The sequence below is a fragment of the Andrena cerasifolii genome, chromosome 11, assembly GCF_050908995.1.
Source record: "Andrena cerasifolii isolate SP2316 chromosome 11, iyAndCera1_principal, whole genome shotgun sequence".
In the NCBI taxonomy this organism is placed as follows: domain Eukaryota; kingdom Metazoa; phylum Arthropoda; class Insecta; order Hymenoptera; family Andrenidae; genus Andrena; species Andrena cerasifolii.
The window spans coordinates 6,142,464-6,164,244 of record NC_135128.1 but is presented as its reverse complement, the minus strand read 5'-3'; the positions used below and the strand labels follow the sequence as shown (position 1 = coordinate 6,164,244).

General features: G+C 40.2%; 5 protein-coding genes across 13 annotated transcripts in view; 2 read left to right on the top strand and 3 right to left on the bottom strand.

Annotated features, from left to right (window-relative positions):
- The window catches only part of Camta (Calmodulin-binding transcription activator), a 43,375-nt gene extending 36,552 nt beyond the window's left edge, over positions 1 to 6,823 (bottom strand). For all 4 annotated transcript variants that reach the window (XM_076823134.1, XM_076823132.1, XM_076823133.1 and 1 more), the window contains exon 1: positions 6,538 to 6,823. The gene's annotated coding sequence lies outside the window, so the exon portion shown is untranslated. The remainder of the gene's footprint in view (positions 1 to 6,537) is intronic.
- Positions 6,824 to 7,990: 1,167 nt separating this feature from the next.
- On the bottom strand, positions 7,991 to 10,865 carry Ap-2mu (adaptor protein complex 2, mu subunit). 2 transcript variants are annotated; one of them, XM_076823222.1, is made up of 5 exons: positions 10,708 to 10,865; positions 9,859 to 10,239; positions 9,519 to 9,769; positions 9,184 to 9,440; positions 7,991 to 9,099 (listed from the first exon to the last, which is right to left on the bottom strand). In XM_076823222.1, exons 2-5 carry the CDS (start codon positions 10,196 to 10,198, stop codon positions 8,619 to 8,621), a joined length of 1,329 nt encoding a protein of 442 aa, XP_076679337.1. In that variant the 5' UTR covers positions 10,199 to 10,239; positions 10,708 to 10,865; the 3' UTR covers positions 7,991 to 8,618. The 2 variants fall into 2 exon arrangements, with proteins under 2 accessions (XP_076679337.1, XP_076679338.1); XM_076823223.1 differs by lacking the exon at positions 10,708 to 10,865 and adding an exon at positions 10,363 to 10,381.
- Positions 10,866 to 11,163: 298 nt separating this feature from the next.
- On the top strand, positions 11,164 to 13,349 carry Pex14 (peroxisomal biogenesis factor 14). The gene is made up of 4 exons (XM_076823229.1): positions 11,164 to 11,555; positions 11,721 to 12,044; positions 12,117 to 12,358; positions 12,840 to 13,349. Exons 1-4 carry the CDS (start codon positions 11,502 to 11,504, stop codon positions 13,006 to 13,008), a joined length of 789 nt encoding a protein of 262 aa, XP_076679344.1. The 5' UTR covers positions 11,164 to 11,501; the 3' UTR covers positions 13,009 to 13,349.
- Dd (CTD nuclear envelope phosphatase 1-like protein dullard) lies at positions 12,425 to 18,916 on the bottom strand. Of its 5 annotated transcripts, XR_013086747.1 has the most exons (6): positions 17,962 to 18,916; positions 17,081 to 17,147; positions 16,792 to 17,003; positions 16,494 to 16,711; positions 15,444 to 15,619; positions 15,090 to 15,222 (listed from the first exon to the last, which is right to left on the bottom strand). XR_013086747.1 is itself a non-coding variant. In XM_076823225.1 (5 exons), exons 1-5 carry the CDS (start codon positions 17,766 to 17,768, stop codon positions 15,077 to 15,079), a joined length of 732 nt encoding a protein of 243 aa, XP_076679340.1. In that variant the 5' UTR covers positions 17,769 to 18,916; the 3' UTR covers positions 12,425 to 15,076. The 5 variants fall into 5 exon arrangements, 4 of the variants coding, with proteins under 4 accessions (XP_076679340.1, XP_076679341.1, XP_076679339.1 ...); XM_076823225.1 differs by lacking the exon at positions 15,444 to 15,619 and having other exon boundaries at positions 12,425 to 15,222; positions 16,792 to 16,993; positions 17,670 to 18,916; XM_076823226.1 differs by lacking the exon at positions 15,444 to 15,619 and having other exon boundaries at positions 12,425 to 15,222; positions 16,792 to 16,993; positions 17,679 to 18,916.
- A 187-nt stretch (positions 18,917 to 19,103) lies between these two features.
- Dcp1 (decapping mRNA 1) lies at positions 19,104 to 21,646 on the top strand. Its single transcript, XM_076823221.1, has 4 exons — positions 19,104 to 19,525; positions 19,993 to 20,446; positions 20,566 to 21,054; positions 21,137 to 21,646. The coding sequence occupies exons 1-4, from the start codon at positions 19,317 to 19,319 to the stop codon at positions 21,371 to 21,373; spliced, it is 1,389 nt and encodes a 462-aa protein (XP_076679336.1). The 5' UTR covers positions 19,104 to 19,316; the 3' UTR covers positions 21,374 to 21,646.
- The last annotated feature ends 135 nt before the right edge of the window (positions 21,647 to 21,781 follow it).

The following is a 21,781-nucleotide window of genomic DNA, read 5'->3' as shown; positions in this document are numbered from 1 at the left end:
GTAGAATCCATAACCAATTACGTGGCATCGCAATTGCGGCAGAAATAAAGCACGTTTCGGCTGCTGCATTCTTCATCTGCTCGATCCTTACATTCAGTACATTGCACCTATTTTTCATTTGGTTTGTTTGTGCTATACTGCCCTCCTTAGTTGAACTGTCCTATCTAGCATTTTTTCATTTTTTTAGATATGTTGAAATATTTGAAGTTCCACACGTCTTTTACCTTTTAAGTAAAGTTAGAAAACTCTACGTGCTTCGTAAAGATTTATAAACAGTATAATGTATTTAACCTAACTCACTTCCAAATGGTTATAATATCCTATATAAAACAATTAATTAATTGGTACGTTAATAATACATCACCTACTGGTACACCTATTACACAAAATTATATTAGGCTGTTACGAAATAATGGCAACATGTTTTAATTTGAATGAAGGAAAATAAGGACGATACAAAGGAAATGATATAACTTCAGTTTTCTCGATTGTTTCAAAATGTTAGATAGGACATTTTAACTAAAGAGGGCAGTATATGCTATCGGATTCCGTGCAAACAAGACAATACTATTATCCTTCTTTCTCACTTTTCGGTTCTATTGCGGTACAACCGACCCCGATTGCCGATGTTACAATCGCCCCCGACCATGCTTTTGAACTTCAATTATAAATTTTGACTATCGAGACGCAAAAAAGTACTAAGCCACGACCAGTACTACTTTAAAAAAGGTCCAATTACAGACTAAAAAAATCTAAAAAGCACATACTTGCAAAGGCAGTGTTTATATTACAATTTTAAGTCAGTAAGAAAAAATTACTTTAGAGTATCGAAGAGTTATTTTGTTCACTATCAATGTCCATTGCGTATCTATGCTCCTAGGACATGGATGTGTGTATTCCAAGTGACATTGTTGATCATATATCCAAAATTGGCGTTAATATCTATTATATGCTTCGAGATATTTAGCGTGTTACATTCGCCCCCCTGTTACTACCGCCCCCGGTCTACCCTACGTGTGTAGATACGCTGGAACATACGTGAGAATATACAAGTGGCGGTTCGATCTTGGGAAAAATGTAGATTCTAGAACAACGTCGATTCCTTTTCTCATTCGAGCTGCAACGAGCGGAACGGTGCACGAATATTTATAGTTTCCAAGGGTGTACGTCCACTTTTCCTACCCCATTACACGACCGCGTGGATCATTCATAACACGGTTAGAGCCAGCACTGAAAAGGCTTTAGCATTTATTTTGACGCAGCGTAGAAACGTATCGCTGGAAATATACCTCCGGTCGCGTTACACGGTTTTCAATAACGGAAGAGGAAGCGCAGGGCGGCCGGAGAAGTGAAAGAAATAGCTGGACTCGGGAACAAGTACATTTGAAATCCTACCATGCGCGCAAAAGCCGCGGTAACGAAAATATATCGCCCGGTTCAGATACTCGCGTCAACCTCTAATCTTGTACAGGGATAAAGTGCATTACAAGAAGTTGTAAATAAAATTTCGCGAGCACCCTTGCACCCTGCCTTACCGTCCATTTCCTCTAATGGAAATCACAGCGCGTACGTACCCCGACCTTTACCGATATCAGACGAACCCTTTCCTTCCCTCTATAAAATGGTAACCCCGGATCCGAACAAGAAACCACTTCAGGAGGACTCGCAGCACTAAGAAAGCCATTTTAGAAAATTCATACTTCCGTGTGTCCTTGTTTGTATCTGCCTATCGCGAGGCCTCGCTTCTCTGGGAAACTAAGATGCCCGGATCGATGCATTCGGAGAACTCATAAATCTGAGGATCTTACGTCGAGGGACGTGTCTCTTTGAATGTAATACCTTTGAAAGCCTGCAGCGCGGATCTGCAAGCTGGCCTCCCCTTTCCTCGCGATAATTTCATTTCCCGCTGCTTGCATGCATCTCCTTCCAGCCAGCCGAAGAAGTTGGCTGGAAAATTGAATGCGTCGGGGCAGTAACGTTAATTGGCCATTTGCGAAATTGCGACGGTGCGTGCGACGGCATTAGGGGGTTGAAGATCGTGCGGAAGAGCCGCGATTACGGCGGATGAAAAACTTGAATGACCACGACCTCCCTCGACCCCGTTTAAAAGCCACGGCGAAAATAGATCGGCCTTTTCAGGGGACCGCTATTCTTCGCGAATTTCCATCGACGCGCCGGATAACGCCGCGCATTCTTCGCTAATATTGCCCGTAAATCATTGTCGCGGGTGAAACACCGAGGACTACCTATATTCGGCACGCGGCGAGCGCCTTTCGTTACGGTAAAATAAATGTTATTGCAAATCGGAACGATCGGAAGGCGTCTGCTGGAGAGCGTTCACTCGGTAGGTTTTATAGATTCGCTACGATATTCCAAAGAGCCTTTTCCGCTGGCAAAGGAGCCGGGATACTGCGCGCCGCGGTACCTACGTTGCACAGTAACGCAGGAAACGATAACGAATACACGCGCTCCCGCATCTAACGGCCAGGAATGTTACACTAATGTTCGTGGATGCTGCACGGAGCACCTTCGACGCTATTAGAACTAATTTTACCGCTTGTTTATTCCGCGCCATACGACCCTCCATTTTTGTTCCGAGCTCCGTGAACTCGCGGAACCTCCTGGCTCTAGACGTTCATAAAGCGGGCTAATAAAACTTCGCGTTATCCAAAAAGGGTCAAACGACTTAACGATGACTTACTATAATAGGGTCTTACGCTCGAAGGAAACTTTCCAAAGTGCATTAATACGTCTGATCGATATTTGCCAGTTGGAAAACTCGCGCGGGCTACCTACGTCCCCTATCTATGGGGAGCATGGAAAACAATGAGCAGGTAGAGCTCCGCGTTACGCCCGACGCCCTGCAACCACTGCCTTCTGCAATTAATACGCGTCACTCCCGTCACGAGGTCCCTGCAGCTTTCTCGAAATCAATCCTCGCCCCCCTTAATTATCTTTGTTTCAGCGCCACGTGATTAGCAACGGAACCTTCCCTATCATTGATCCAACGTACGTGCACCGAGTCACGGATGTCAGCCCGTAACATCTGCTAACTTGGCTACCTCGGCGCGAAGAGGTACCTGACCGAGAAAAAAAAAGAAATTGTTATTGGAGACTTAGGCGTCCGCCGATCGATACCGGCGACCACGTTGGTAGACAAGCGATAAAGATAATTCAGGATAGAACTGTAGCGGGACGTGTGGCTTAGCGGGGCCGCGAATAACGTCACGAAAAAGGCTAATCTCCACTGGTCTTTGAACTATTTTATCTTTCTCGCACGACGCGTTGCTGTTCTCTCTCGCAATCAATTTTCTCCCAGAGATCACCAACCCCTGATACGTCCGTCCGACTAGTTACTGTCGCTGCTGCGGGAATTCATTCATTAAATCTGAATAGATCGAGGCGAGGTGTCGCTAACGTTTCTTGAATTCCTGAAAAGCTGACGCCTGAAGCGCTGCTGGTAAGTGTGCACGCTTTTTAAAGGGCAGTATGATGTACGAGCAATTAGGCACACTGTGGAATATGGACCGGGGGTGGCAGAAATTTATTAATAAAGCAGGTGGAGATATTCCTGAAAGGTGGAGCTGGTATTGTCCCGCCCCGCGGCTCGATCGGATTTATCGATTCTAACCGGGTCTAATCCCGACGATGATTGAAGTGAGCCTGAGCGTGAAACTTTGTGTCTTTAACGTACTACACAACAGGTATCCCCCGTATGTGAATGCACCGACAGTTCTATTATTATCGTTGCACGTGCCGTTCTATCGGCAGATAACCGCCATACACGTTCGATAGCCGCCTCATACATAATGGGCTATCATATTTATTTGCTTTTTAATGCTACGCGAGCAACGCTCGGCGTAATTTATGCGGTGGATGTGCGACGGCCGCGTATGTTGCAGCCACGCCGTGTAATCCAGGTATTGTGTAGAATTTCTGAGCGTTTCGCGCAGCGCCAGATATTATGCTGCTTGTGCGTCGAGCGTGAACTCAACAAGTTCAAAGAAAGTCTGTGCGGTGTACTTTTATTCCCTACGCCAAGAAATCTTGCACAGGGTAAATCCGGGAGGCGCGGTCGACCTAATATAAAATGATTATTAAAACTAATACAGAGCATTACTTATTTTATCAGAACAAACCTAATGTGTTCAGAATTTTATGCTGATTTAGAAGAACTGGTGGGTATTTGCTTTAAGACAATATTTACTGTAAATCGGGTTGAAAACTGGTTCTCGTCGTTGACAGAGACCACTCACATAATTATTCATGGAGAAATAACAAAGAAGAGAACAAAATTATTTATGAGTGAATACAACTACAGATTCATTGATATTTAATTTGTTTATGCTAAACAAGTAAAGAACACATCAAAGAAACAGTGAACTACCTACCGGCAATTAGCAAGGCAAATTAATACGAAAGTGAACGAATAAAATAAATAAACAAAAATAATAATAAAATAATGATAAAAAAAAAGAATGAAAAAATCATAACTCGACTTCTCGTTTGTTTTGAGAGGAAGAGTATTAACTCTTGGCCAAATATTTTGGCTGCATTGTCCCTCAATATCTCTACTATCTCATTATCCCAAAACATTAAACGGAAATAAACTTCGAAGTATATTTTAAATACGATTCGGTACACCGTTGTGTGATAAAATAAGCTAAATGTAACCTCGATTTACCTTTTATCTTAATATATAAAGCAGAAAGCTTCTATACGTTTGTGTGTTTGTCTGTCGCCTAAAAACTTTCGAACGATAAACCCTGGGATCACGAAAAGTGCCTCAGCTCATTATACGAATGTGATCATTTTCACCAAAAAAAATAAAAAAATTCTTTTTATAAAATCAGAATCTAAATTTCGGGCGAAGCCGAGTAGTAAAGCTAGCAGCCTATAAATCCAGAAAAATACAGAAGGAAGCGAAGTGGTGCTATTCGTTCAACTGTTTGGCTTCTAAAGAAGTAATTGGTCTGCATTTTAACGCGTTTTTACGTACAGGGTCTGAAATACAGCGACTCGACCAACTCTCCGGCCCGACCGCGTCTCCCGGATTTACCCTACTTCTGCAATTCTGGACCGGAGACAGTTTCTACCCTATTCGGATTCCAATTCTCAGTTCAATTCGAACTAGATGATACCAACTGATAACCAGATGACACCACTCTCGGCCCCAGGTCAATTCTAAGCTGAGCTCTGTCTTAATCAATTGTGTTTGACCGTTGCCTCGTCAATGAAATAAAAGCCAGCTTGGCAGTCTATGTATTTCTAATGATCTACCCATCCGTTATAAAACGGAATAAGTCAAGTACACGTGTCGCTTTCGTTTTCTCTGCAGAATATCCAGCCCGTTCCTTAAATCGCGACGCAAGGTTTCCTTAAACAGAAGATTACGACTTGGCTTCTAAGTTCCGCCCCGATTTGACCAGCTTCTTACCCTTCCCATCGGGAAATCAGCAACCCCTTCGGCGGCTTTTCCGTCGTTCGAAAGCCCCCGGGCTGGAAGTTAAAAATTTCAGCCGCGCCACCGCCGAATATCGATTATCGTTTCCGATACGAGCGCGAGATAAGATGAATGATAAAACAACCGCGGCAGGGTGAAAGAGGAACCGGGGGGGGGGTAAGCATCGGAGGGCGGGCGATTTTAACAGCGACGATTCGATGCAGCGCGAGGAAGCCGTAAAGGTGGGTTGCATCGGTTACGACAGAGAACCAACACAGCCGTGGAACCACAAGTGGCAGGAAACGCATACAGCCAGCCGTTCTTGATAACAGCTGATTACGATGAGCTCGCCCAGACGCAATGGTGGCCGTTTAAATGAATCACGTAGCACGCTGCCACATCCCTCGCGAGGGTGGATTATTATCGGCGCTTCCCGCCAAAAGCCGCAATTACGCTGCGTGTATCGGTGTTCTTTCATGCCGTCGAATCGAAAGCAACGCGGGGCAAACAGAGGACATGTGGGCCGCGCTCTTCGGAGACGTTTTCTTAGAGAGCCTGACACGAATACGCGAGTGCACCGTGGCCGCGATCGCGGGACGCTTTCATTTTCCGACCAGGCCACGGGCACTGGCGACACCTTTTTCCCCGACGACGTGCACGTGCCGGGTAAATAACGAGAGCTGCAAAATTCTCGATACCTTGGTTCACGCGAGAGCCACGGATTTACGGTACGCACTAAAAATAGCGGTACCCATAAAACTGCTCGGTGAGAGAATCGCCACGAGACCTCGAGGACGTGGCCGTACACGATTTCGCGAGCGACCGTTCGCTAAACATAAACAATGTAGACGCTGCGAGGATTCCGGGCGGGACGGGGCCAGCCAATAGTCACCGTGGCGAAAAGCAAATCGGCGAGGAAAACTGTCGTGCCTAGAGAGGAAAAGTTTTCTCCGCCAGCGACAGTCTGTCGCGGGGACAGCACGAATAATGGTCGTGAAACCGTGTCACGGGAACCGTGGATCGTATCTCTGATCGCGTGCTCGCGAATATTAATTCTTGTGGAACGATAAGGCTCGTTATATGCGAATACTCACGATATCTGTGCTCCGAATGACAGAAGGCTGGTAACCCGTGCCGAGATGGTTCATCTTGAAACGGTTGTTTACAAGGCGGCAACACTTGGCTCGACGTAAATATCACCACTTTACCACCGGCTCGTGGTCCTGCATCACTCTCCTCCGCGAATCCCTCAATGTAATCGTTGATTTTCACGAATAAAACCGTACGATCACGCGTGCCTGCACTCGCGGTCGATCCTTGGAATCCATGACAGGTACGTGCACGGGTATGGCCGTAGGCCGCATGCGCAACAGCAGAAGTTATCACACACTGCCACCGAATAAGACAGGCGGCTAATATGTAGATGAGAAACTCCGTCTCCAATTAAAATTTCCTACTCCGTGGCCGTTTCGACCTTTAAAATCCTATTCCCGCGACAGCTTAATTAATCTATTCAATTAAATGCATTAGATCTCTCAGTTATTAATCGTCAGTCTTCGCAGCAACGCTATGTTCCACTTATTTTCGAACGTCGAATTAATATGGTGGTATCGTTCAAACAGTAGACCTCGAGCGCTATTTTACCATCAATTCATACTGATTCTTCACTTTCGAAACGAATTTAAAGTGAACCGATGTTTATAGATAATCAAGTGTATATTCAAATTAATTGCATTAATCTTCACTTCCGGTTTACGAATTTTCACCTAATTCTGGACGTTTTGTTTAAAATAACAATTTAGTGCAGTCGTTTATATCTGCGTGATTATTATCAGAATTATTATCTTTATTTAGAATTTAAATTGCAGCAAATCAGTTAGAGAATAAAACTTTGGTAATAACACGATCGATTAGTTTCAAGCTTGATCGATATCGACCAATGATCGAACGTAGACCATCTTGGGTAGTCTTGTCCTGTTCGCGGTCCGTGCATTAATCCTGTGCCGCGAAATCAAGTGTGCGTCGTTCAGTGAATAGTTTTACAGAAAAATGCGGTAATATTTCAAGACAAGTCAGAATTCTACACTCCATCGACGCAGGGACCATCAACGGTTGGTGAGTGTATCAAATTATTGCAAATTACTTCGGAAATGTCGAATGAAAGTTAAACGACAGTTTGTCGAGGGTACGCCGGCAAGCCGACCCGTAACATTTTACGATTGATTTCAAATTTTCTTCACAATTACTGTATATTTCGCATCCGATGTACCAATTTCGTGCTTGCGATGCCCTTTGGCCCAAAATGTGACTATTTTGATAGTTTATTTTCAGAAAGATAACGTATAGGCAAAATTCGAATTTTCAAGTTTCCGACAACGGTGAATGGCCGTTACGAACCTCTCTCTCTCTCTCTTTCTCACTCAGCCATCTTGTGCTTTTTCACTATAATAATTTGAAATCCCTTTCCCGCCTCTCGGCGACATAAATTCGTGACAATATAGAAATCAATCGTCCGATGTTTGACGTTATTGAAAAAAAGATGGAGAATTTAAATTACATATATACTTTATTATGCATATGAATTTTAACATAGAGAGACAATTCTTTCCTTACAATGAATCAAGATATTCTCTATATTCATTCTCATAGATGACAACAAACGTTTTCAATAGCCTAATGTTCTTTGAGCGCATTATTACAATTATCCAGTTCAGCAATGTATTCTTAGAATTCTCTCGTTATATCGATACCAGAGAGGTCGCGAAATCTTGTTCATTTTGTAACAAAATGATGAACAGTGCTGGCAACGCAATGTACAATTATTAAATATAAGGCCGCACTAGACGCGTACAAGCAAGATTAAAAAGTAAATCGACGAATTAATAGAATATTTTTACTAAAATTCGGATTAAATAAAATCTTACATACACCATACACAGGCTACAATAAAAATATAATGCATTATATGAAAAATCATATTACAAAAAACATTGGCACAAAAAGATCTTTTCCTCTTGGTATCTCCAGTATTTTGGTTTTCTTACTCACTCCCCAGTGAATCTGAGTATTTCAGAGAACTGCTTGGAATATGCGCCGCAAAGTAAATAATTTAAAAAAGAACAGTCGTATTTATGCATTGAGATTACTCATTTACAATTTACGTGATGAGACATTATTAACACCGTGTTTCGTATAGACCGCTTCGACCTATGTACCTGACCCATTTTACAACGTCGTGGTCAGAATAGTTCAATTTCGATTCGAATACTTTCAAGTAGCGTACTTTAAATCCGGATGGCGCGAACGGGACTTCGAAAGTCATAGATATCGGGGGGCGCGTCCACTTTTTCTTCGTATCAGTTTCAAGCAAATCGATCTCCGCTGATAATTGAGTTTCTTTCATACCGGGCATGCGCTTGATTTTCCATACAATCGCGTTTTCGGACGCCTTGTACTTTGCTTTCCCTTTCAAGCAGATCAGCTGGACTCCAGCCGTATTCAAAGGGGTTGGCACCCTTACTTCGATCTTCTGCCCCAACAGGGATGGCTTGAAATTCGATTTTAGAACTGCTTTCACTTCCATCTTCGTACGACCCACTTCGCGTACCAACGGAATAACACGGAATGGCAACGATATATCCTTAGTTGTACGATATCTGAAAAATTGGCAAGGCATATTAGAATATCGGACAACTCGAATATAGTTGAATTCGCGATATCTCCTCGGCGAATATTTGTACCTCATCAACTCGAATTCACCATCGGGTGGTATGAAACTAATGGCATGTTCAGTTTCAAATTTACTCAGTTTCACACACTGATGGAATTGGCAGTCGTCTATAACAACGACTGGTTTACCAGATCTGGCTCCTGTAGGGTCATCTCCCGCGCCTCCCAGGCTACCTCCACCCTTCATGCCTTTAGCTTCCATAACAATTTTATCATTGATTCCAAACTTGCATTCCGGCATTCCAGACAAATAAGATTTCATCACGACCTATCGCGGTGAAAACACAGATTGCAATTAAATCCTCGGGTCAGTCAGCATTTCTACCGATTATTGTCGAGTAACTACCTTCCCAGCGACGTGCGCGCTAAGCACCTGGCCTTGAGGGCTCATTAAGAGATTCACGGATTCAAGGACATCCAGGAATAATTCATTGCGTCTGTACTTGATGCCCTCTCGTCTCCATCCGATCTGACCGGTTACTTGGGAAGTTATTTGAGCCTGCTCTTCTTTCGTGGCTGATTTCACTCCTTGCTGAGTGATGAATGTCTTCAATACTCCGGTGTCACAATTCTGGGGATACCCAAAGTCCAGAATTTCTGTGCAAAAACGTTTTTTATTCATTTTTGGTACGTGTAATTTAAATATATTGATTACACAGACACACGAAAAATATTATTATACTAACCGTCCAGGAGTTCATAAATTAATACAAAGTTGTTCTTAATGTTCTCCTCTGAAATCTTACCAAAGTACGACTGCATAACGTCAATGATTTTTAACAGAAACTCAAATACCATTGCTGCGTTAACATTTTGCTTGGTAACAGCGGCCAGCCAGATATTGGCTCGCTTTATGTGGAAAAAGGATGTTCTCGCAATATTGGTAACAGGCGAGCGTACTTGTTGCCTGGCATGGATAACATTGACGCGGAATGCATCGACTGCATTCCGTCCAATGTCATCTCTGTATACTCTGGAGATGAGTACTTCTCCTTTATGATTGTATACGAATAAACCCCCTATCATCTTGACAGAGGGTACTCTTTACTGTTTCAACTACAGCCAACCTATATGCAAACATTAATCGTTAATCGGAATACTTAAATTGGTTGGAGTACAAACTTGGTAGGCAATTAGGCTCTCCAACAAAATGTAAAATTAAATGCAACTTATTCGAACGTAGCACTGACCCAAAGCTTAATGAATGCAAGTGATTAGATATGAAGACTAACTGAAATTCTTTTAAAGATTATCTTTGAATAGATTAAAAGAAAGAATTCATCTGAGAGGCATATAGAATATGCTATTCTCGTGCTCGTCGTGGTAATGAAATAGAAATATATGCGGAAAAGATAACGCCCCTTTTGTTAAATGACATTTAAGATTCTCTGATATGTCTTGCAAATGGTTAGTATTATTGATCGGAAATGGAACTGCCTATACCGCAGATATTCTAATTACGAAGGGTTCCCGAACGATTCGAAGACAGCAGGATTCGCAAATATGAATTTCCATAGTCATAAAAGATCACTTACGCATGACTCTTATTGCAGATAATAAAAAATAAGCGATACTAATTTGTATCGGCCACCGAAACTTGCAGTAACAGTACCAACTTACTGGTACCAGTGCAAACTATCAAATGACGAAAGCAACACCCACTTTTCTGTACTACGTGTCTCAGAGACGCTTATCGTTACACGTTATCACGAAAGTGAGGATTGCTTCCCAAAATATAGATCAATTTCTTGTTCCAAAGTTTAAATAGAACCATTAATTGTTTCGATCGCAAATATCTTTATTATACATTTATAGGGCACACGGGGTTGTTGTGTTGATTTCAAAACCGGTAGTTGTGCGTTTATCCGCATAATCAATATTTAATAAAAACATAACGAAATGAATAATCTTGTTTATGGATCGGTTTAACGGTAGGACCCCTTCTCGGATTTCTCAGAATGATTTCTTATCTGCAATGAAGGCATTTGCTGTGGACTCGTGAAAAAGGCTTTGGTATCTAATATCACGATACCATGATTTTGATGCGCTTGGAAATTATGCCTTTCTCTTTATTTTAATTTTGCATGTGTGACGCATTCTGATTATACAAAATACAAAGTCCACTTGGCTGATTTTGGTGTTTAAAAAGTTGTCCCGGACCTAGAAGATATTTAGTAGTTGATCAGGCGTTTGTATCAACGCCTGCGCGTTATAATATAGTTTCGGATGCTTTGTGTATCCAGTATTATAAAATGCGATTTGCACGTTCAAATATCGAGCACCGCGTAGTTATGAGTTTCTAATTAAAGTGCGACAGTTTGTAATTACGATGATGACTGACCAAGATAAGAATAACAATAACCTTCCTTTAAGGGAAAGTTTAGTAAGTTTTTATCACCCTTAGGTTATCCATGTACTCGGAAAGTTTCTTGACAGTACCGTTTATGCATTGAGAAATTTCGATTGTATCGATAAGAATGAAATTGTACATTGGACAGTTATGTAATCAATGAGTTGCTAAAGGATTAACAAAAATTTCTTCTTTAAGGTAAAAACAGCAGTGGAATTTTTACAGAATCCTAAGGTAGCAACTAGTCCTGTGGGGCGTAAACAGGAGTTTCTTAGGAAAAAGGGTTTAACGGACGAGGAAATTAAGACTGCTTTTAAATTAGCTTCTGTTGATATAACAGTTGATCAGAATGTTATACGTAATTCAAGTGACTATACCGTGGTTTCTATTCCACCTGGTCAAGTTTATCCATATTATCGAGCACATACCTACCAAATAACTCTTTTCCATAAGATCAGAGAATTCTTTAATACCACTGCCCTGATTGGAGCCACGATATACTGTGTTTATTGGTTCTACAAGGTATTACCATGTACAAGCATTATGTTCTAGTCATACAATGCAATGACTAAAGCATTCTTCATTGTATTGCAGAAATTTATCGAGCCATTCTTATTTGGCGAGAGAAAGAAAGACAAAAGAAACATAAGTGATTCAGTTTGCGAACTGGACAAGACAATTCAGAATTCTATGAAAGAAGTAAAACAATCTATTTCGAAGGTTGAAGACGATGTGCAAAAGCTGACTCAAAACCAATCTATCGATCCAGTGATACCTCAGTTGGTACAAGAACTGAAACAAGATTTAGCTAGTCTCAAATCCTTGCTTTTATCAAGGTATAATACGCATAACTGCATTTTATTATGATCACTAGTCATAAGGGCATTAGGGTGTAACGCATATTTGATAGTTTGGATAACATTTATTGCTATACAAGTTAATTACTTTGTTTACACATCCTTCCTATTCCATTCTCGAAGTTTATACATTCATGAGATACAATTTTTTACAAGAATTTATCATCATTCCTTATGCTGACACACACATACCTTAATATACATTCGTCTAAAAGTACAAAAGTAAAGATCTTTGCAAAAAAATAACTAGGTATATAATACACGAGTTGAACTTTGATTGGTTCCAAAAAATGTGTAAAAAACATAGAATTCTAGATTCTACGCCGAATGCTTTTGTGTTGCTTGATAATCTGGACATTAAAGAAGAAGATAGAGTGATAGTATAAAATTTATACATAAGGCTTCAAGTAATTTACAAAACACTTGCATCATTATTTACCGAACTTTAAATTTTAAACAGAAAACAATTCCCGAGTGCGCCAGCATCTATACCGTCATGGCAATTAGATGCTGCGGGTACAGGTGCAGAAAAACCGATTGAACGTGAAGATGATGCTGGAAGTGGAAGTAGTACTAATAATTCAGATAGCTCTCTGGAAATGATTCGCGAGGATCCACCCAAGGAGTAACATTAAAATACTTTATAAACGTTTCACTTCCATCATAACAGTCTTCGATACAGAGGAAGTTCCGTGATGTATTTCTAAACATATGGGAGCTAGACGACTCTGATCATGTGTTATATATATCGAAAAATCGATGTTTTTATAGTTGGCTAGCGTATTACTCATCTGACGTTCGGTTTACCCGATTGATTTTCAATGGACAACTATTCCAAAAACTGTGCTGTAATATCGAATTAGAATCTTTATTATTTTTTACAAAGGGTGTTTAAGGCTGCTTATGAAACAAAGGGATATATGTAATACATCGTTCTTTTAATAATAATAATTCTTCTAAATGGTGGTTATTACTCAATCTTTCTTCTTTTTATAAAACCCTAGAAAAATTAGCGTCGATGTTCTATCCTTGCTTTTGAAGGCCCCTCGTATTGTTTCGTTAATAATCAAGAATGGTCCGTCTAATGTAAATAGTTGATCGTTCGTTAGGAAAGGTTTATAAACCAAAAATAAGTACTATCTTTACAAACTAAATATGTACATTTTAATTCGTACTTAAATTTAACGTGACAGTCGCAATACAAAGAACCACATTAAGCCACTGACCATATTTTATACAACAGATGGTATTTTGCACTGTGTATTTGAAATTAAAAAATTAGTATTTCTTGGACATATACATATAATTGTATGTATGCAACAACAAAGGGACATACATACATACATACATACATGTACATACAGGCTGATTATGTACAGAAAACGAATTTACTGAGTGTGGTGTAATCCTGCTTTATCCTATACCTATTACCCATGGCTAATCATACATACTTTGGGATGAATTACAAGTAGTAGTATAAATTCGTGTGAGCAACTCGTTCGATACATATCGACAAATAAACAAATGTTCTCAATTACACGTAATTTATTTGAGAACAAATTATTATTTTCTACGGTAATCTTGTGCACATGGGTATGTTTTTCTATTTTCAATGACAGCTTTATGATTAAGTATAACTAACATTTATATATATGTATATACGTACATGTATATATGCATATATAAATATTATTGAACATTCACGTTTTAATGGCTTAATCACACTGTTCATTCGCGCTAGTCAATCAGTCTCCAATCAAACACATTCCGCATGGTATTATGTACAAACCGTATATCATATTCAATAATAGTTTTTGGGGATGATTAAACAAGCGAACAAAGTATACAGTTACATGTGTAATTACATTATTTCACTGTTACTTTATTCGTCCATTCTTTTTTCGATACCTTAACATCGTACATCGCATCTTAAATAATTCTAATGCTTTCGAAAATCTGATGAAATCAAATATCGCCTCTTCATAGTTACTTAATACTTCTTTTTATTATTAGATAATCAGGATAGCTGCCTCACTGATACAGTGAGTCACAGCAAAGTCCATTCAAAGTATGACTTAGTATTTTTTTTACACTATACCTTAGATTTAATAATATTACATATAACAGAAATAATTCGTTCAAAAAATATAACACTTTTTTTCATCATGTGTGGCAAAAGTACTTAAAACGTTCGGTATAATATTTTCACTTAGAACAAAATTATTTAGCGTGAAATACACGAGACTACATTACCTCAAAATCTCGATCTTTGGCAAATTCATCTTTTTAAGAAAACGTGATAATAGACATATATATATGTGTGTGTATGTGTGTGTGTATGTGTGTGTGAGAGAAAGAGAGAAAGGGTGTGTGTGTGTTGAGTGTATGTACATATGTATATATATTTATATATATTATTGCGCACACATGAACATAACGAAAATATTCCAGAATGTTTTGTGCTGACATAAATAGTTCTGTTGAAGGTCCCACTCCCTTTTTTTAAACTTACTCGCTATGATTCCGTTTTTAACGAGCGTAGAAAATGAGGACAGGGTAAAGGGATCATCGTTTCATCATTCAGGCAGCATCCTAATGTCTATTATCAGTAACAATAATAATCCTAGGTTAAACACTCTAAACTGTTTCGCAGCTCAATCTCTAATAAATCTAGGGTGTCGATCAATCCGGACTATGCTACCAAGTATGGTGTAAATGTAAATTCCTCGAAAGAACGGATCGCACATCCTGTGTGAAACGAAGTGCATCCAAAACTGGAAGTAAGCTCAATAGAGCAGTATCTCCCGCGTCGCTAAACCATGATTTAATTGGTATTGCGTTATCTGTACCAACAGAAAAAAAAACGAACTAACGTATAATCGAGAAAAATAAATTCCACGAAATAGTAGTCGTTCAATATAACATCCAAGAAAATCTGCCTCTACATTTTCCGCTTACGTGTGCATAATAAAGTACATTGAGATTACTAAGCCAAGATTGCCTTGGATGCTACGGATAAAAAGCTCTGAATATAAAACGTAAAATCTAATCTTCGAACTAGTACCTGATAGACAGGGATTATTTTAAGAATCTACTAAAACAGTCGAAATTATTTTACTGCCAATTCGGCGTAGTGTCCAGTGCTTATTCAAGTGGAGGAGCATTGGCAACTGATCGTATTTTACATTTATCCATAGGCCTGTTATTCAGTGCTTGCTTACAGAACATCAACGCTGATAGCTGCAAATAGATACGATTTTCAATCAGATTTATCTGGACTTTGGATTTCATTGTTTGTTTAGCCAGCCAAACTATCGAAAAAATTTCACTCTAAGAGCTAATAAACGACTTGAAAGAAAATTATATGAATAAAGGATGTCGTTATTCTCTATTATTAATACAGTGCCGCTTAAAATAATAACAATAATGGTAATAAACGCATTGAAATCACATGTATGGTGGAGGTCGACATCAGAGGCAAATCTCGTGACAAAGACTGAATATTTCGGGGGAATTCGAATCGTAACTATCGAATAATCGAGTAATAGCGGTCGCATAGGCGAACGTAGATGCGGGCCGTAAAACAAGGTGTGATATATGCTTGTGTCTTTCCATGAAACACATGAACATCAGAATGGGAAAGGCATGATACTGTTTATGAAAATAATATTTTCTCATGAACTGGATTAAGAACTATGTGAACATAGTTGTGAAACATTCATCCAGTGTTTTTAATTCAGATTGGAATTGGATCATTCCACTACTCATAGTTGTGCACATGTAAGCAAGTTCTGACTACAGATCGTGATATGTAGTACATGACACAACAATAGCACTGGAATCATAAATATTATATTATATAATGTGCATATCACATTCACGTATATGGGTTTCTGTTTCACCTTTCCAAGAATGACTTGCAGATTTCCGATGTTTCACAAACGCTTATTATTGTATCATATACGCAGAATAAAAAGTAAACAATTTTACAATTCACGATTCTTTTTAATAGATATCCAAAAATGAAAAAAAAAATCATCAGACAACTACATCATAATGGCAATATAAAAATAATATTGTTGCACTGAAAGAAGTAACAACCATGTACACTTACTTGGATAAGACCTGTAGGCTCCAGGGCTATTATCAAGTATAAACACTGATGCTAGATCTCGACACACTGTAGACAAATCTTTAGTATAGGAACCCATTTCTGGTGTACAGTGTTGTCTATAATATCTGCGTCTTAGAATACCTCTGTTGTTATCTAACTTATCCGCAACAGCTGCTCCATAGATTTCCATGGAAGCAGTGAATACCACTAATTCATACCTGGAAAGAAGAGTGATATCGATAATCGCAAGTTGAACAATATAATAATAGATAAAGTACTCTCCGATAATCAAACTTACCATTGACTAACAATGTCTAAAAAGAAATCTACATGTGGTCTTTTATGAACAAAAAATCTGACTGGATGTCTGTCTATTGTCACCTTAAGAACAAAATCTGGAGGTGTACCGGGCCTAAACGTTGGCCTTGCGACTCCATCGTGATGAGAATGAATTAATGTTTCATCTAAATCCAATACTAATACTTTCCTTTTAACTATACCTGCAAAGTACTTTGGTTACATACAAACAACGATACATTTTATGATAATACATCGCGTAACAGATATTAAAGCCTAACAGTACTTACTAAGTCTGTGCCTTGACAATGGAGATAATGGGAAGATCTCGTATTTAACAGGTTGCATTTGTGATATCTGAAAGGAATTAATTAGCCGCATAAAGCAATCAATGCCTAATTAAATTCTTGTATCATATGAAAGTCAACAAACGGGATATCCATAATGAAGATACACAGACAATGGAATGATGCGCATAGGAAACAGATGTTCTTGCTTAGATCACACTTTCCAAAAACATTTGTGCACACAATGCGTATATCATAGAAGGATCTAATGTGTGCATCTAACAGCGAGGGATAACAATCAGGAGTAACAAAAACGTTTAAATATATCAAGCTAAGAAGAAGGAAATAATAGCACCAAAGATTGGAGCTTTAAACGATAAAGCTGAGTATTTGAATTTTGAATACATCAGGGGGACGGTAATCGTCGCGCTGTACTGTCAACAACACGACCACGAGAAATGTTCTAAAAGTGAAAGAAGACGAGCCGACACATTTGACGGGTCTGTAGACGCGAGGCTGAACTGATGTTACGTTTGTAAAAGGTCCTAAACAGAAGGAAGATAGCGGATAGAGGCGCGAAGCACCTACTTACGGCTCTAACCTGCTTCTTGAGGAGAAAGCAGATACAGGCCCACACACGGGAGGCCATCAAGAGGAAAGCTCTGATCCCCATCTGCAATTGCTTCAGCATCTCTACTGATCTTCTCACCGGGCCGAAGTCCGGCAACGCTTTATCTCCAGTCTCGTCCGTTACGGGCTCTCTTGCTCCCCTTGCAACACTCCACGTTCAACTTATATTATACAAAACTTTTTTCCCCGTAAACAAACGTTCCTCACGCGGACACCGAACATAGAATCTGGATGATTAGAATCATATTACGAACCTTCCGCGTACGATAGCGCTCTGCACGTGTAAACAGGCTTGCCCATATTTTGTCATGTTGTTGGCAAAATCCAGAGCACGCGAATCTCTTTTCTCACACACACCACGCAGTAGCCGCCATCTTTCACACATCGACCCAATTTTTCCATGCGCTACGCTAGCGCGCATGATGTTCTGAAAATTGTATTTTACGTGCGTGCATCGTGCACGCGGTTTGGACTTTTGTCAGGCCCATATTGGACACGGGAAAATTCGCAACCGTACCGGACCAGTCGTTCGCGAACGTTGCATAATGTTTCCGGATGAAACCGGTACGGAGTTCATCAAACGTCTTTAGGGGTCGTGCGAAGAATTTTGGGACTTTAGAGAATGTTTGCTTGAACTTTCAAAAGTATGCACAGCGAGCGAGTGGTTGGAATGTACGTTGGAAAAAGTGCCGGCATGTGTATGTACAATGTGTTTTACACCTCATACTATGGGTATGTTATTGGATTGAATGGACGTATAGGAGCCAGTTATCAATGAAAGCACACTCCTCCTCTGCCTTACGAGGAAAACAAGAGTAGTGATCATATCAGATTAGTACTGAAACGTCACATTTCAGTTTTCGTCGTAACTGTGGCTAAAATCCAAACCACGCGGTCAATTTTTTCCAATGAAGATGGCGTAACCTCTCGCCTGTTTCGTTATGCCATTCCTGAATAAGCTACATGCACAGTATCACTAATAAAATTCACCAGGGCTTGTTAGCCAATCTATCCTACCGTTTGCAATGATATTTAGTTGAACGATATGGAAATCATTTAACAAACGTTGATGGACGAAGCGTTAGCTTTCGTTCTCAATAAATGCTCGTCTTGGATGGAGATAACTTACCGTAAAGGAGAAAATTTAAAAATAACTTTCTCCGGGACCTGTAAGTCGCATTTATATGCATCGAAAGGTATATCGAAGGCATTGTAAATATATTATCGCCGTATTGTCGGCTTGCATTTTGAAAATTTTCAACGATCCGATTGGTCCAGCCGCTTTCTGTTCCTCCTCTCACAGCCCAAGCGTCCACTTCGGCGTACCTGATTGCTCGCTCTCTCGCCAATCGTAAGTGGACGCCGAAGCGAACGGAAAGGAAGCGTCGGCATTCTGTGATGTTACTAACTCGCAGATGTAACAAACGGTATCAACCTTAAAATCTAGTATGACGTTTATTATACAAGCAGCTGCTTGCGTTGCATCAAAATACGGTACTCTTGGTGATCGGCTCGAGCGACTAAGCTGAATTCCAATCGACTCGGAGGAAAGGCCATCGTTGTACTGTAGATTTTGAGCTATACCGAGAACAAGCTGTAAAGGAGCACGATGACGGATCTAACCGAGCTACGAATGAACGTGGCCGCTCTGAAACGAGTAGACCCTTACGTGAAGGATATTCTGGAGACTGCAACCCACGTAGCTCTTTACACATTTAACGCGGTTAATAACGAGTGGGAGAAAACCGACATCGAGGGTGCTTTATTCGTATACTCGCGAAATGGCGAGCCCTATAACAGTGTTCTTATCATGAATAGGTAATATACATTCATCATATACCCGCTTCCATATAGGATACTCGGATATATCTTCGATTACTTAAAAAAAATCCAAATATACCATACATCAACCTGTACATGCACCTCTCGTTAATTAGCATGTAACCCTAAAGGTAGTTGTGATCTTAAATGCATGGTTTGGTTAAATGCACTGTACACTATGATATTTCATTTCATCTTACTGCAAGAAAACAAGTGTCCATCTTTTTATTGGTGAAACTAGCTAATATCCAACAGAAAATTATGATAATCCATGTTCTTTTATCGCACTGTAATCATTGCAACATCACATACCATGTGGCATTTGGTATATTAAATGGAGGTTAAAAGTTATCATTGCGCGGAATAAGGACATGTATCGAGAAATTCTTTGAGCTATAGCTAATAAGGTTGACCAGAATTTGTTCAGCAAGTTTTTCACATCCTGGTTTCATAATATTTTTCAGATTAAATACAAATAACTTAGTGGAACCAGTGACGCAAGGTTTAGATTTACAACTCCAAGAGCCGTTCTTGCTCTATAGAAACTCCAGATGTAATATCTACGGCATTTGGTTTTACGATAAAGAGGAGTGTGTACGCATCGGAGCGATGTTGAACAAACTTGTAAAAGAGTCAGACGAGACTCGCAAGGCGTCTAACAAGCCTGCTGTTAACGCCAAGAAGAGTTCTGGGCCTAATGTAAACAATGTTGATATATTCAGTATGCTGAGTAAAGCTCAAGAAGATTTTAATACAAACAAAAGTAACTGTAGCGGCGGGGGAGGTAGCGGGGAAGGAATTGGCACTAAATCCCCTTTGGTTGCTTCTATAACAGATCACGTATCCGGGCCACTAACCGCACCTTTAGGGCCAGATGTTACTTCGCAGAGCGTAATGGACTTTTTTGCAAAGGCAAAAGTTAGTACTTCGAAGAGACTTAATTGTTTACTAGAAAATTCCCTGTTTCTTTATTAGGCTGTTTAATATATCCAAGGTTTAGATTGGGTAGGGAGTATGTAGATTATCGCAATTTTCAGGTTAATACTGGACATTTTAAAGCTGGGGATCAGCCGACACCAGGGGGGACTGTAGCAAATGAAAGCAAACCTTTACTCGCACGTTTAATGTCACATCCAGCAGCACATACGGTAGAACATATTGAAAAGCAACATAGATCTATAACTCCTCAGCCAGCTACTCAACAGCAATCCCAATCGACGCCGACTGCTGTGATTACCGCAAATAATGCGGGTAATTTCACAGCTTGGAGCAGATCTAAACGGCGAAGCAAAATAGCTCCGCAGCAAGATTCAATAATATCTACTCCCGGGTCTGTAAACCAGGACGCACCGCCACGGGTGAATCAGAATACTGCCGATACAAATGGCACAACGGGGTTCCTTAGGATACAGTCCCCAACAAATGCGTCAGCTTCGAATTCCACGAATCATCAGGCCTCAGATGTTATTGGTCCGAGTAATTCGAACCCTCTTGCATCATTGTTCGCTCATGCATCTGCGGCAACGGTGAGTGGAGGCGTCCGTGTTGGTTAAATCGTAGCATATTATACAGGTACAGGGTCTGAGAATTTTTTTCCAATTCAACCAGGCTTCGGACGATATCGTTACGGCGTCCACTTTATCAGGAAGAGGATCGGCACCAGCGTTAATACCACCCGTCATGTTTGCTGCACCTAGCCCGCCCGAACCATTAGCCAGACCATTAGAACCATTGACGAGGAACCAACTTCTCCAAGCTTTTAACTATCTACTGAGAAGCGATCCAGATTTTATCAACAAACTTCACGAAGCTTATGTCAAATCATTCGGTGAAATTCTCTCCTAAAACTACACTATCGATTTGTTAACCAACGTAACGGCAAAACCCGTCATGCGGGTTGTGGCGGTCGACTGAGGATGAAATGATCGAGCAAAACCTACGGATGTCCCTATGTTACCTGTACATAGACGATACGCAATGTCACGTGCTCGACTTTGGTTTGAACTTGACTGGTAGCCCAATCTTTTTGGGGAGGACAAAACATAGATATAAATGAAGGTACATACCTTACAACATAACAGTATTTTTATAAATTAAAACATTTTCTCCCACGAAAAAGAGGCGAAACGGACCGTGAACGCGCGAAACAAGGTATGGGCTGAATGAAAAAAAAATTACAAACAGGAAAGGATCAGGGGATGCGAAAATTGTACGATTTTAAACTGTGATGCCAAAACATTTATATTATACTAG